We start from the raw sequence: 14,420 nt of genomic DNA, 5'->3' as shown, positions 1-14,420 counted from the left end.
CTTCTGTCTTATAAACACAGGTAAATCTTTGATTTTTATTAGGAACTGTTTTCGCGGCATCCCTGAAGTTCCCCCTCATGTTTGGAGCAGTGGAAGAGACTTGACTAATTACAGAGGCCCGTCACTCCCAAGCTCAGTCCCCGCGCCATCTGTCACCGCCTTGACTGTCGCGTTAACTGCTTCCACTGCCCAGCCTTTCAATACAGATAATTGCCGATTAGAGGTTAATCCCGCTTGCGAAAACGAGCCGGACAGGAAATATAAAGTGTCGGATGTGTAAGCCGAGCCCCTGTTTTATCACACAGATCAGACGCTGCTCACAACATCAAATCCGCCGGAATTCTGTACAGTACGTCCTCTCGGGTTTAAGGTTACTGGAGCCCTTAATCCCCAGAGTGTAAAAGTTCAACCCCCGGCTGGCCGGTTGCCACGTGATGCTCAGATTGAACTCACCACTGCTAGCAGCTTCGGTGAGGTTCAGCAGGCCTCCCCCTAACCCGCCGTAACTATGGCAACTGTAGGTTCCATTACCGTTGATGTACAACACCTCCTGTGCAGTTGGAACGGCTGAAGCAGTGAAAGTGACCTGGGCTGGCTCCTGTTTATAGTGTTTGTCGGTTGGAGCAGCTTCATCCTGCGAAGAGAAGCAACATTCAAATGTCAGAGACCGTAAATTGCGGCGCGGCCCTTGGCAGGGTACGGGAACACAGCGACAGTAGACCCCATCTTGAATTCACGGGCACAGAAGGTTATCCCATATAGTGTTTCGTAGTGTATTGTACCCGGCTTCTTCCGGAGTCTCGTGCAAGGTGAAATACGGTTCTGTAAGGCGTTTAAAATAAAACAACTAACAGAAATGCCAGCGTTTAGCGTCTTAAACCCCACTTGCTCTGCAGGCTGCAGTAAATAATTTCAGTCTGTTTCCCTCCTGAGATAGAGATTCCATTGTACCCATTTTGCATTGGAAAACATCTGCATTTTTTCAAATGTTTTGGATTTCATTCTTGGTTCACGCAGCTTCTGAAGCAGAAATTTATCACGGGGTAGTCTGGACAGGCCCCTTTTGTGAAAACACTTAAAGTCTTACTATAGTATATCTAATGATCACATACTTTACAGTACATGTGCCTTTGGCTCTGTTCATACAGTATGTATTAATATCTGCAATTCTGACTGTTGCTAGATAGTGTTAAATATAGGCTCTTGGGGCTTCATTGTAATCAGTGTTAATTGAGAGTGGTTGGGAATTCTGTTAATGTGTTCATCTAAAGAGGTCATTATTGCAATCTGAACTCAGTGTAAGGATGATGTTGAAGTCACTGTCTGTCTACAGTGAATTGCAATTGAAATGTTATGTTTTACTTAAGCAGAACCAGTTTTATTTTACAAGCTTGTCCTCAAGGTATGTCTAATGAAAAAGATACTAAATGCATACTGCGGTGGAATCAGCATTTTAAAGAAATCAAGAACGTGTTTTGTTGTTCTTATGACATGTATTTATTATTTGAAATCTACTGTAGCTTTCAAAGCGTGTACACAATTAAAAAAAGTAAAAATCGGGGGGTAGGGGGTGATAATTGGCCTGAAGTAAAAACCGCCACTAAAGAATTTACAATTTCAACTGAAAAATATCACACACACAAAAGCATGAATGCAACATTTAATGTCTGGATTATGTTTTTGGATTATGTTTTATGTTTTCTTTCAAACATTTCAACAATTTAAATGCTAAGAGAAATGTATTCAATCTAATAACAAAAACATTTCCCAAATACACAGAAAAGTTAAACTGAACTTAAAAGTATGCTAGGAAATTACTTAACTAATCACAGAGGTTCATGGGAGAGTGCTTTGTATCATAAAGGATTACAGACAATTTGTAAGCAGTTCTGAAAGAACAGGAGTCGGGAATCTCCTGTCAGGTAATATGCTCTTTTGATCAAAACACAGAAGAGATAGAATTGTAATTGTAAAATAAAATGAATTAATTGTAAAACATAAAATTGTAAAGCACAGCCTGGTGTAATAGAGAGATGTGAATTCGGTGGCATTCATATTGTAGGTATGAATTAACATACATTTTTGAATCTGATTAAATGGGTATTTCTTAAAAATAATATAATGTCACATTTCCTTTTCAACTATGAGCAGTCGAATCTATATAAAAGTAAAGGATAAAGGAGAGACCAGGCCATGGTATTCTTTCAAAGCAGATAAGATTAAAAAGTGCATTATGTTATAACCATAATCGTAAAAAAAAATATCAGGTAAACGTACTCCTAATGGAGCAGTTCACCACATGTCATTTAGAAAAGGATTCAATTAATGATTAAGGGGAAAAGCTAACAGAGCTCAGCCCCCCTGCAGGAGCTGGGACAGAACAAAGACCCTCAGACCAGAACAGGCGCCTCTGCCAGCTGGCCTGAAAAGTCACTGAAACACAGCAGCGTGGCTCCCCTGCAACAGCTCGTACGTGACGCGCACCGACGACAACGCCGTGGGTAAACAAAACACGCGCCGCACGCTAAGAATAGACGGGCCAGGGCTCCCGCCAGTGCGTTTAACTCTGCTCGCCACCGCGGCAGTTTCTCCAGATCTTTTGCATAGGCTGCTGTGAAATGAAGCAGAGGCTTCTCTTCAAACCTGCGCATTATGCAAATGTATGAAAATGACAGGCCCTCATGCAAATTTGCCTGCCGCTGGTAGGACCAAATAGCCAGAATAGGACAGGACAGCAGCTAATGAACACTCCGCACAGCCTTTCAGCCAGCAGAGCTTCAAAAAATGTATTGCTAATAAGCAGCACTTGAGTCTGTGAACGCTTAGGCGCAGCATTGCAGCCACAGAATACTGTCTTTGTCCTAGTGAACACTGTGTTTAGCCTAATGAACTCTAGAAATGGAGGGTTTGTGCTTGTGTCCGCAGATTCTGTCAGCTTCTGCCTGTGAGGGTTTCAGAAATATCCGGTTCAGCCAGCGTGCACTTGTGGTGCCTGGAGCAATACTGAACCAGACTTAATTCCTCAAGCGTAACATTGAACACCCAAAACAGGAAATATTGATACAAAAAGTCCTAAACCTTTGGACGTGAATGCATGGCTAACAAACACCAATACTTACAGCATTAGAGACAAAACATCTCACTGCAATCTCAACTCAGAGACCACCAGCAGCAGTGAGCGCCCCTTAAACTTTTTAAAAAAAATTAACAATTCCAATTACAGACCCCATCTGAGACCTGCTTAGTTTACCAGTGTTTCAAATGATAATGTCCCGGTAAATAATAGCCATACATATACTATGGATTTACATTTACTACATATAGTAGTAAATATTTTACATGCCCAGTAAGAAAGGCTTTGTTCCATACTCCTCATCTGATTCATGGAACGTTTTTTTTCCACATGCATGTGTACTGTATGTGTAGTACCTCCCGAAGGGCTGTTTTAATTTTTAAGGCATTTGCTCAGTCAGGACCACAAAACAGCTAATCATTGATCCCTATTCTTAAAATGCTGTCCTGATTTGTCCTCAGACGCAATCACTTGCAGACGCTGGGCAGGTGTCTTAGATCCACGCGTACAGTGAATGGAGCTGTCACTCAGCTCCACACCAGCAGGAAAATGCACTCCCGGGCAATAAGGGGCACTACATCTTTAAAAACGTACTGTAGAAAGGCAGCCAACCACATCTTACAAGAGAGTGGGAGTCTGGATTTAGCTTGTCTGGCAGGACTAAAAAATGTATAGATTATGTCGGCACATACAGTACAATATATTTAATATACATACTGTATATACAGAATATGTTTTCTGAAGTACCATATTTGAGAATATGATCAATACAACTGCCTGAGATTTGAAGGCTCAGAAACAATGGCAGCTAATACCGTTTATAAATTTGTAAGACTAGCTCAGCAATTTTGATGCCTTTTTCAGACAAGGGCATCCTAGTGTGTTTCAGATATAGCTGGAATCGCACTGTGATGAATCTTTAAAGTCTGTGACAGAAAGACAGTCGTACTGCATCTAGTATTTTGATGCTCGATAACAACAATGGCATAGAATTGCACAGTCCAATCTCACAATAAATTAAACAAACATCCGTGGATATACCAAGGTCTCTCTGGGAAAGATTACAAGACACCATTCTGAATTGGAGCACATTTTTTTCAGCAGTTTGAAATACTTTTTTTTTAAAAAGGAGGGAGATTGCCCTTAGAAGAAAATGTGGCATAAAATAAGTTAAAATATCCTCCCCTGACATTATACAGACCTCTAGTCATATATACTGTACAGTATATGCATCTTTCCAGTAACAGAAAGTTGCTTATCCCAGGTGAGTAGAAACTGGGAAACTGGGACAAATAGGTCAATACACCCTGCATGGGACCACACAGCTGTCCATCACGAGACAGACACAAACAGGAATAAACTACCCTCTATGTGTTTAAGTCTTTAGAAGGCTAGAAGAAATTGAAACACCTAGAGAAAACCCACACAAAGGTGGAAAATATGCTAATTCTACCTTGAAGGCACCCCCAGTCCAGAATTAAAGCCAGGACTCAAGAGCTATGTTATTGTTGCACGTGGACAGTTTTTAGCATAAATCCATATATACTGTATATATATATATGCATATGGGAAAAAGCAGTAAAGGATAGAGATTCTAGCTTCAGGATTCCAAAATATATACTTGCAAATAACTAAAAAGGATTCTTAACATAAAAGTAGACATCTTGGACTCATGTCAATATAAAATTACAACAAATACACACAAATACTGTACTTCAAGACTACAAAGTCACCCAGAGAAGACGAACTGACTAAGCACAACGCTCACAATTCTCCCTGCTCTGGAATCGGTCCGGCAAACAGCAGCAGGATGCGGTGGACTGTCCAACTCTGATAAGATAAAAGAACTAAAACCCTTTTCATGCCCGAACCAACTACTCACTCAAATTCCTCAAAGGCATCGACAAAGTCAATTCTTTTCCAGCAGCCGTCGTGAAGTATGAACCAATGTGTCGGACGACGCGTCAAACTGAGAACAGGAGGCCCTTCTTTACACAAACGGTTGTGGGAGTGTGGAACGAGCTATGCAGCCATGTTGCCGCTGAATCCGATGAAATGACTGAATGAGATCCTTGGGTCAATGAGCTAGATGGGTTGAGTGGCCTTCTCCTGTTTGTAACAGTTCTTGTGTGCTGGCAGTAGCCCTCATTTACAATATCCAAGTGGCAGCAGCTGCACACTTACCTACTGGAGAGAGACTTAAGCCTCTCAAGTATAAGGATGGGCCACTGACCTATTCTATCTCGACAAACTGCTCAGCTACAGGCATAACAACAGTATTTTCAAAGACAGGCACGTAGTCCCATCCTTAAAGCAAAATGATCTTTCCTGTGCATGCACACATGCTCTTTTATGCATACTGCACTATACATATATGTATACATCTTCTGTGGAGAAACAGTGTATCAAGAAAACAGGCCATATTCATTTGGGCTGAAGTAGTTTGAGTGGGGAGCTGCATCAGCAAGCGAAGGCTGCAAAGGAACAAGTAAAGGTTTATTCCACACTGAAAAGAGAAGAAACACAACGTTTTGGCTGTGAAGCCTTCTTCGGGTATCATATTCCTTTGGGTTGGCAAAGAAGGTCCTTATCATATTCTGTGATTAAGAAGAGACAAATATACAGTGTACAGTATGTAACGAATAATAAATGTTGTGTACTGTATGTTTGTGAGCAGGCAAGATAGTGAAATACTTAAAGACACACCCTGTATATATACTGCATAGGCACTATTCCCTGGATTTCTTGTCCTAGATTTTCTTGACAAATGTAGTTTGAAGAACAACTGAATAGTTTTTATGCATTTGAAATTGAAAGCCGGAAGCAATGAGGTTTGAGGATATGGGATATGGTGTCCTTTGTGATTTGATTTGAATATAGTTCTCTTGTATGTGTATGCAAGTGCACATTTACAAAACACACCCCCGGTATGAAAATCCAGAAAGGAAAGTTGAGCAGTAGTATGCAATCAAAGGGTTACACTATAACAATACATACATACTGTCGCTCGACAACATGTACATAGATTTTGTCAACCACTAATACGTCAGCAGACACAAAGTGTTTTTGTGTTTCTGGAAGAGAGTGCGAACCATTTAGATAAATTAAGCCAACCCACTCAGATGATCTGCATGATGTCCTAGAGGATACATACTATGCAATGGAAACAGGTGCCTATTTTTTGATAGCAGACAGCCCCGTCTTCGGTCAACACATTTCTGTTTGCTAAACATCCTGCTGCAGCTGGCTGTGTGTATCCTGGTAACCACATGCTGAGGCAAGCTGTACACATGGCTTGACAGTAGATCATTAACATATGCCTAAATGTGTAAACCAGAGTAAGAGCCAGGGTCTCTAAATGATCTCCTCACCAGCCTAGAAAGCCATAAAAATGGGTAGGCTTTTTTGTGTTTACAAGCACAAATATGGTAGGCCACAGCACAACAGCCAGATTTTCTCTCTGTGGAAGACATAAACATCAAATCCTTTCTACTGAGGCCGCTGCTATGACAACTATCCAGAGGCAAGTGTCAGGTCAGCTCCCAACATGTGTGTCTGGGATGTAATTGCTTTGTCAGCGACCTAAGAGCCTTTTACCTCCATATACTAAACACCCAAAAAAGCAGAACAGTGAAATTAACTAGCAAGGTTCATTTTCTTTTGACTACAGGAGACTTATCCCAGACTCTTTCAGTGCATTTCATCATTTCTGTATCCTGGGATGCTTCAAGATTCAATTTACAGTACATTCTGCTTGGTACAATGTTCAGTGAACAGCATTGTACTGTGTTCTGAGTTTAGCTGTAAGCCAGACCTCCAACTTCAATGTGTCTAATATTTGCCAAATAAAAACAGGGAAAAATGTGCCTCTTCCAAATTTTAATTAATAGTTAATTATGCACTTATTTAAGGAACTAGAACTCCTTCTAAATGAATTCACAGGTGACACATCCCTATAAAACTCAAGTGAGTGTTCCTAAAGTGGAATCCATCAATAATCTAATAATACAGTAATTAAAAAAAGAATTAAAAAAGAGTATATTATAATGAACACCAAAAAAAAAGGGCGATCAACAGGGGTCTACTGTGAAAGTCACAGGCCAGTGTGAACTACAGTGGAAGAATAATATCCCGTATATTTGCAACACATAAGAATTTAAAAAAGGTTACAAACGAGAGGGGACCTTTTTGATCCTCTAGTACTTTGGTAGTTAGTAGCTAAATGATTCGAGGATGTTTACACAGCAGTCAAGCCACGAGTGTCACTTTCAGTCACAAAAGATCCAACCATCAAAATGACATTTAATCAAATCGAAAATCCATATTTTTTTATTTTTTATCAAAACATACAAGCATAGAGTGGTGGTTTTCTTAAGAAAATGTCCTTTTATACACAGTACGGTTGTATTCTCTAAGGAGGTTCATGTTCCCTTCTCTTTATAGCACTGACATTGCAACTTTCTATAATATACCAAATAAACTTTCTTCTTTAAGGTTGCAATGTGCAAACCAGATCTTTTTTTAATTAGATTATAGGAATAATGTAGAGGATTTTAGTCCATTAACTTCAAACAATTATTCTGTTCTCTTTATTAAACTACTGCACATTCCAGGTTTTAAATTAAAGATGACTCATTTTTCTGGAATTTAGGTTAATAAAATGATCAGTATCAAAAAATCTATTTGAGGATTATTAAAAAAAACTGCTTTGTTTAGCACCCGGCCTGCATTTACTTTTTCAAATGATAGGGCCTAGCTCTAAACTTCTCAGCGTCGCCATCATCATCATCACTTTATGAAGTGCCTCCATTTTACTTTACAGCTACACTATCTCACCTTACTCGAATCCTAGCCCATTCTTTCCTATACAATAGACATTATACAGTAGACCCAGCTGCTTTGTCTATGCCCTTTCTCATCGACCCATCTGTTTTCTAACCGCTATATCCAATTCATGGCCATGTGTGTTAGCTGGAACCTATCCCAGCAAGCAGCGGGCATAAGGCAGGACACACCCTGGATGGGAAGCCAGTCCATCGCAGGGCATATACTCACACCAGAGCTAATGTTCCCAGAAGACAACCTACAAGCATATCTTTGGACTGGGAGGAAACTGGAGCTTCCAGAGGAAACCCAGAGGAATACAGGGAGAACATGCAAACTCCACACAGAGCGCATCCCAGTATTGGAACCCAGGGCCCCAGTGCTGCAAGGCAGCCATTCTCTAGCCACTGTGCCACCCTGCTGTCCTACCCTTCCTCCATGCATCTAAAAACACTTGAGGGAGGTCCGCCATCAGTCCACTGAAGGATTTCAGTTCTTCTAGGAGCTCATTAAATTTGTTTTCTGGTTCTGGTGTCACAAAAAAAAAACCTGAAACTCAAAGCTTGGTATCCATGGAATCCACACGACGCTTTCACCCACTAATTTGTCAAACAGTTCTTGCAAAGGTGCCACAGAAGAGTAAGAATGTTATTCACATTTGATTCTTGAAACTTACTCACACAGGAATTAACCTATGTCAGCCGTCTCCCAGGATAGATAACACCCCTTCATACTCCCTGAAGGAATTAACCACTCTCTGTTCAGGGAGATCTGGGAGACTGCTGGTCTAACAAGCCACACATGCCTTTGATAAAAGAGTGCTTATTAACACAAAGCACATTTCTTATTTCTGGGAGATGCAGGAAAGGTAGGGCTACCAACTGAAAAAAGGTACACTTTTGTCTCTGATTAAATTGGGCTAGTGTAACTTTGGATATGACAGAGCTGTCTGCAGCACACTTGTCAGACACCCCGTAAGGATCTGACAGTCTGTAGCACGAACACAAGAAAAAGATCTTAGGGAATTACTGTGGAAGCTGATGAAAAATACATCTATTGAACTCGTATATTGGATTCTTTTAGAATCTTCTGACACAGCTGCGCTAATGGACAGACATGACTTGGAAATATATGAATACAGTTTTAAATTATTTCTGAGATGCATCTATTATCAGCGAGGCAATAACCTTATGGCCACTGGTCGGTCAGATTAGGCTCCAGCTCATCTTAATCTTGTATTTGACTCATTGGTTATTAAATATGGGAGGATCTATTAGTACCAATGCTGCAACATATCACTCAAAACAGAACTGAGCTATAGATTTCCTAATATTAATTAACATCTGTTTTTTTTTAGGGTTAACCCCTTTAAAACTGCTTAATTTGCAACAGATCTATAATAAGCCTGCTTTCATAAATCTACTGCGTACAAAGTCACTTACAAAAAAATACCATTTACAAAAGCAGGAACATGACTCATTCTCCTCCCAGTATCTTGACCCTTTTTATAGAATTTCATGGTAATTATTAGAATTAAATTGCCTCTCTGAAGCTAAGGCTCTTAGACTGCCTTGCAGAGCAGTACATGAAACAGACAGGTATTTCCTTAGTGTGGCAGGGAAACACAAGCAGCATTATCTGCCTGCCAGACCCCTGCAGGAGCCCAAGGAGGAGTTTGTTTTTGGGAGTTAATCTGCAACCCTGCCTACTCTTGCAGAGAGAATGACTCACAAAGTTTAAATTTACACTTGCAACAGCTGGGAAAAGATGGATGAGAACATGCTCAGTTTACATTAGATCTGCCCCAGATGCTTATGGTGCGCACTTAATGATTGCTAAAGGTCTGGGGATTTGTTTGGTTAAAGAGATGATTGTGTGCTAGCCACTGAAAAGTGGAGTTTGCAAGTGAAAATAATAATTTCCTGGCCAAAAGTGTCTTTAGTACACAGCACATGCAGTACTGCTCATTCTGCATATGAGTACATACTGTAGGGAAAGAACATGAGAAAGGTTATAAAGGAGAGGAAGCCACATGTAATACTTGCTGTATATGTCGAGCTGCTTGTGTACTACATTACCCATAATACCCAGAAGTGTGTGACGTCCGTCGACCTAAGATGGCGATTAAGTAAAGACACACGAGTAATCATATCCCCTTCTCCGAGTCTCTTTATTAAACAACAAAAATACCAGCGCGGTGCACAACAGAACATTACACCACTCAAACCACATAGCCTGTGGGTCAGTTAGCAGCTGGGTGATCTGAGGATCTCTTTGGGGTGTTTCTTGGAAGAAGCCAGGGTATCAGCCTGGGTAGCCTGTGCCACGCTCCCACCACCCTTTGTGTAAAGAAGTGCCTCCTGTTCTCCTATGCAAACAAGTGTAAAACTACGCAAAAGTGCATTTCCTCACTGGTGTTCAGACACAACGCCCCAGACCTGCTGCAGGTGTTTTCACAATGATGTAGCAATTTGTAACCAACTAGGCAAAGGCCTACCTGTCGAGAAGTCAGTTATTTTGGTGGCTCTCCAACTTCCACTCTTATGTATTTCAGAGATGTGTCTGATTTTTGGGAGGTCAGGACCATAAGTGGATGATACCAGAGTCTATCTTTGTGGCTGTATCTTTGGAGCACTCCAAGGGTTCTTTATCTATCATCTTTGCTTAACCTTTTGCAGTATATCCTCAGACAAAAATGTCTGCAAAACACATCTGAGCATTCTTCTGTACTATCACTTGACAGGTGCTGTATATTGTTGCTGCTCCAATAACAATGTGTCTATCCTGATAACATTTTGTCATCTGGAAAGGTTGTCTCTTGATGTGCTAAGCAAATAAAGTAATGCACGTTTAATCTCCCGTGCACATCTGTTTCTGTGACACAATTATACAGTATGTCAGCTGTATTAACGTGTCATTTGAAAGTTTAAAGTAGGACATCCCATGCTTTTTGTTAGCTGTCCACATTGTTAGATGCACATTTCTGCTCATTTTGTGGCGTCCAATCAGGAGAGACAAAAGGCCGTGGCAGTAAATGCCCGATGCAGAACGATAGCCAGTACTGCCCGAAATGCTCCTGTAAGGCAGAAACGCGTCAGTACCTGCGGTCTCTCCAGACGCATCCTCTTAGCGGCGTTTCTGCTTTCGCTTTCGCAGGCAGAGGCCAGAATATTCTCTGCGGCCGCAGACGTGAGGTGAGAAGGAACAGGGCGGGACTGCAAGAGAAATGGAACAGGGACAAGATCCGTCACCCTTCATTTCCTTCATCGTTTCTTCTTCTTACACTCACATGTGCACCATACATTGGCCATCTGAACATGCAGTGAAACGGCAGTGTCTTAAGCTGTCTTGCTCGATCGGCACCCATGACGTGGCCGGTGCAAAAGAGGCCTGTTAGACCACAACTTTGGAAGAAAACTTGCCAGGCGATCTAGTCTCGTTTACCAGGAAACCTACTTTTCAAAGAAAGCGTGTGATGTGATTGGCGAGATTGTAGGATGGCAGCAACTATCTTGTCGCATTATTTGATTTTTTGGGGTTTTTAACCTTTACACAAAACAATTCAAGAAGTGGCATTTAAGAGGCTATCATTTAAGAAGTTGCATTCCAATCGCAGACTACAAAGCGTACAGGGGGAACTACTGGCTAACTATGCGAAAGTTCAACTTTACAACTGTGCGGAGTTATCATTATCGTTGTGAAGGTCTACCACTCTACAATGCAATCATTTTTTTAAAAAAAAAAAACCAACTGAATAGATGTTTGATAACTGATGTGGGTAGGGTGACGCGGTCGACTCTGAAACAATCCGCCGGGACAGCATCTGTGTGTTCATGATGCTGCAGTATTTCCTGGTGCACAGCGGGCGGCAGACGCGGTTAGGGAGGAACGATGCTCCCCGGGGAAGATCATTCCTCATGGAAGCACTTTCACACGTACAGTATGCAGGAAAGGAGAAGGAGAAATGACACATGCTGTTTGGCCCTCAGACCTCACACGTGCATAAAAAAACGGGACACACAGGACAAAAATGACGCAAGCACAACAATAAAATCCACATTCCATGAGCGGGACTTGGAGGTTAGTGTCTTCAGAGAGGGAAGTCTTTACGGCTTTTCTGTTCTTGGCAGCTGAGTTTTTCCTGAGCCCCTGTAACCCGTGTGGCCGGGGGATTATCCTTTTGTAACCCGCAGTACAAGGGGGGGCCGTTTCGCGAAAGAGTGCTCCTGCGGCAGCTGTGATGACCATGTCCTCAATCTCCAGAGAGGGCAGGAAAGCTCCTCCCCTGCCTTTAGAAAGACAGACTAATTATTACCAATTAATAGGCATAAAAGGAAGCGAGGCTTTAAAGCTCCTCTTAGCGACCAGATGGCTGTGTGGTTTTGTCCCTGTGGGTCCTGCAGACGCAGGCTCTCTGCACAGGCTTTTCATTTTGTGGCTCGCTGAAACAATGAACAGCCTTCAAAGTACTGCTGCTGGTTTGTTTCAAAATGCTTTTAGCAAAGAAGACAAAACTAATAACTGTTTTGTTTTGGTTTTTTTTCTGAAATCTGGAAATAAAGAATCTTTTTTTCAGAATACTGGCTTGCAGAACAATGACCAAAGACTACATTTGTTCTGTGAAAACATGCACTGCTAGAATATCTGTGTCTGCGTGTACAGTATACTGTATTGCATACTGTATGCATTCAGATACAAGACAATACATATACAGTATATTGCATGTTACTACAGTCTGCCCAAAGCCAAAACTTCTGACTGGCAAACTTTGCAAGGGATTTAGAAAATGTTCAAGATACATGTCGGACTTTCTGCAGGGCTAGTCAAATATACTTGGATTAAACTCCCTGTTCTCACTTGGCAGGCAGGCTTTAACATCACTGTATCTACTACAAATGTTGTGGAAAAAATGCTCTACAGTTTATATACTGTATAATTACAGCTTTTCCACTTATGCATTCCGGTCCTGCCATCAGTGCTGTTTAAAATATTAATCATACTTATTTTAAGATTTAAGAGTCAAAGTCTGGGTTTCAAAGACTAATAAAATCAATTATTCTAACTCTCCCTGGCTGGCCTTATCTCTGATTTCACCTTGATAGTCATCTCGCAACTTTACCAAAGCCACACTGCCTTCACAACACAAAGTGAAAACCCTAGTGAAATACAGTAACTTCTTATTTTATCCTTAGCATTATATATTTTATAGATACAATCATACAGCATATTCCTATCTATAAGGTAATCCTCATTAGCCATGGGGCTGCAGTTTTACCCAAGTCTTAAAGCTGAAAAGGTTGGGGGACACAGAAAAGAAGAGAAATAGCATTAGCTTACAGCTGTATTATATACAGTGCAGTGTCAAGCAAGCTTTTCAAATACTAATGTGTAACTGTGACCACAGTCCAACAGCTCAAGACAATTTTGAAATGTGTGGCAGTACCCCAAAGAATATTATTTAAAATGCAACGCAAAATCAACAGGAGCTCTTCCGAGACTTAGCTTTCCCCGTTTCCTTGAGGCTAAACCTGCTCGGTTACTCTATTAGAGGTGTTACCGAGATTACAAATGGCAAATAACTGACAGTAGCACGCCTCGGGCATTTTCTGTGCGCTCAGCCTGATGGATTTTATCCTCGTTAAACTCGGGCTGTGCACGTCCTTCCTCTCCACAGGCTACCACAGAGCCTGCGAGAGGGGGCTCCATCAGGTGTCTCGGGGGATAGCAGCCGTGGCCTGGTTATGGGTCACAGAATGTCAGGAAATCTCTCTCGCGGGGCACTGTCCGCTCTCCAACCCTGTTATTATTTATTTTTAGCAAGCAGCTCTTCAGCTACAATTAAACGGAAAACAGCCTCGCTTTCGCGGGTTTAATTACATCGCGCTCGTGCTGCTGGTCTGGGAGAAGGAGATGGAGCAGCTCAGAAATCTCTGATAACTGAAGAATGACCCAAGTGGCCTATTACCGAGGCAGCTCAGTGAAGCTGAGAAGCCAAAGGAGGTTTTTCAAGCCTGCTTGTGGGTGGGTGTCTATTCACCCATATGTCCAGATATCAGTGCTTTCTTTCACAAACTGCATGTCGTGTCAGGGATGGACTCTGACTGGCTGTTGAGTCATATGAACCCTATTGAGTACTTTGTGTTGTAACGCACTGGCCTTTTTTGAAACTGCATCAATTCTTTAAAAAAAAAATGCTAACATGCAGCTGGGGAATGAGCAGCTGTACTTACTGTAGCTGTTGGTGAATGATTAGAAAACATCAGCTGTATGATGTATTTGGTTAAAATATTAGATCTTATACATATAAAAATAAAAAATGATACTGATTTATATGTGGATATAGATCTCCAATTTAAATGCCTCAGAACAAAATTACCCTCACATTCACTTTGAATAAATGGTGTGCCTTTAATGCGGTTTAAGTACAGTACTTTTAAATCTGACTATTTAAAATGACTATGTGTGCAAAATGATAGAACAGATTGTTTTGAAGAGCTGCAAAAACTCTCTTTTTAAACTACTA

At 41.3% G+C, this 14,420-nt stretch overlaps 1 protein-coding gene across 3 annotated transcripts in view; it reads right to left on the bottom strand.

Moving 5' to 3' along the window:
- Positions 1-14,420, bottom strand: part of LOC148831859 (nucleolar protein 4-like) — a 117,061-nt gene that overhangs the window by 20,082 nt on the left and 82,559 nt on the right. For all 3 annotated transcript variants that reach the window (XM_088919294.1, XM_088919295.1, XM_088919293.1), the window contains 2 exons: positions 10,999-11,112; positions 454-634 (listed from right to left, as the gene is read on the bottom strand). In XM_088919294.1, the coding sequence (XP_088775420.1) occupies positions 454-634; positions 10,999-11,112 (295 nt within the window). The remainder of the gene's footprint in view (positions 1-453; positions 635-10,998; positions 11,113-14,420) is intronic.

The sequence above is a fragment of the Atractosteus spatula genome, chromosome 6 (genome assembly GCF_055471065.1).
Source record: "Atractosteus spatula isolate fAtrSpa1 chromosome 6, fAtrSpa1.hap1, whole genome shotgun sequence".
In the NCBI taxonomy this organism is placed as follows: Eukaryota; Metazoa; Chordata; class Actinopteri; order Semionotiformes; family Lepisosteidae; genus Atractosteus; species Atractosteus spatula.
The sequence above is the reverse complement of the archived record's forward strand: the minus strand, read 5'-3'. Positions and strand labels throughout refer to the sequence as shown.